The sequence below is a fragment of the Bison bison genome, unplaced genomic scaffold, assembly GCF_000754665.1.
Source record: "Bison bison bison isolate TAMUID 2011002044 unplaced genomic scaffold, Bison_UMD1.0 scf7180017848233, whole genome shotgun sequence".
Taxonomy (NCBI): Eukaryota; Metazoa; Chordata; class Mammalia; order Artiodactyla; family Bovidae; genus Bison; species Bison bison.
In genome coordinates, this window is record NW_011478806.1 from 14,927 (window position 1) to 15,666 (window position 740).

Here is a 740-nt window from a genome sequence, read left to right on the forward strand (position 1 = left end):
CCCCGTGTGCGCGGTCCCTGCCCCCCGCCCGGCTCCCTGCGTGGGGGCCGCCCCGCGAGGGCGCTCAGAGCCCGCCTTGCTGTTGCAGACGGCCAGTGGGAACGTGGAGGCCAAGGTGGTGTGCTTCTACCGGCGCCGCGACATCTCCAGCAGCCTCATCGCCCTGGCTGACAAGCATGCCAGTGAGTCCCCCTGCCTTCGCCGCCCCGGCCCTCGGAGGGCCCGCGCTCCCGTTCCCTGCGGCCTTCAGCCGGGGGCGAGGTGGGGGCTGTCCATACCTCGATGGGACCGTCCCTTGCACAGTGCAGGGGTCCAGGCCTGGGCTGAGGCCTGGGGGTGGGCCACGCAGGGTGGGTGCCTCCGGTGGGGGCGGGCTCCACCTGTGGGTTCCGGCCGGCGTGCATGCGTGCATACCTCCCATCCACAGCGACCTTGTGGCAGGAGCCTCCGTCCAGTGCAGGACCTGGTGCTGTGCCCAGAGGGGCAGGGGCGGGGTTCAGGGTCACTGGGCCCTCCCAGAGCCTGTGCCTACCAGCTTGGCACTGCCTGCAGCCTCCCGGTGCTGAGCAGAGGAGCCGGATCCTGGGGGTGTGGTGTTAGCGGGCCGGCCCCATTTGCGCCATCCCGTCGGTCAGGGCCCTGAGGCTGGCCGCGGGTCTGTGTGGCCCAGGCGTAGCCAATGGTGGGCAATCTCCCATGTCCATGCCCAGCCCTGAGTAACTGCAGCCCTGGCCCTCCGC

At 71.5% G+C, this 740-nt stretch overlaps 1 protein-coding gene across 1 annotated transcript in view; it reads left to right on the forward strand.

The window, feature by feature from the left end:
- Positions 1-740, forward strand: part of MTA1 (metastasis associated 1) — a 16,497-nt gene that overhangs the window by 4,107 nt on the left and 11,650 nt on the right. The window contains exon 5 of the mRNA XM_010844728.1: positions 89-182. Within this exon, the coding sequence (XP_010843030.1) occupies positions 89-182 (94 nt within the window). The remainder of the gene's footprint in view (positions 1-88; positions 183-740) is intronic.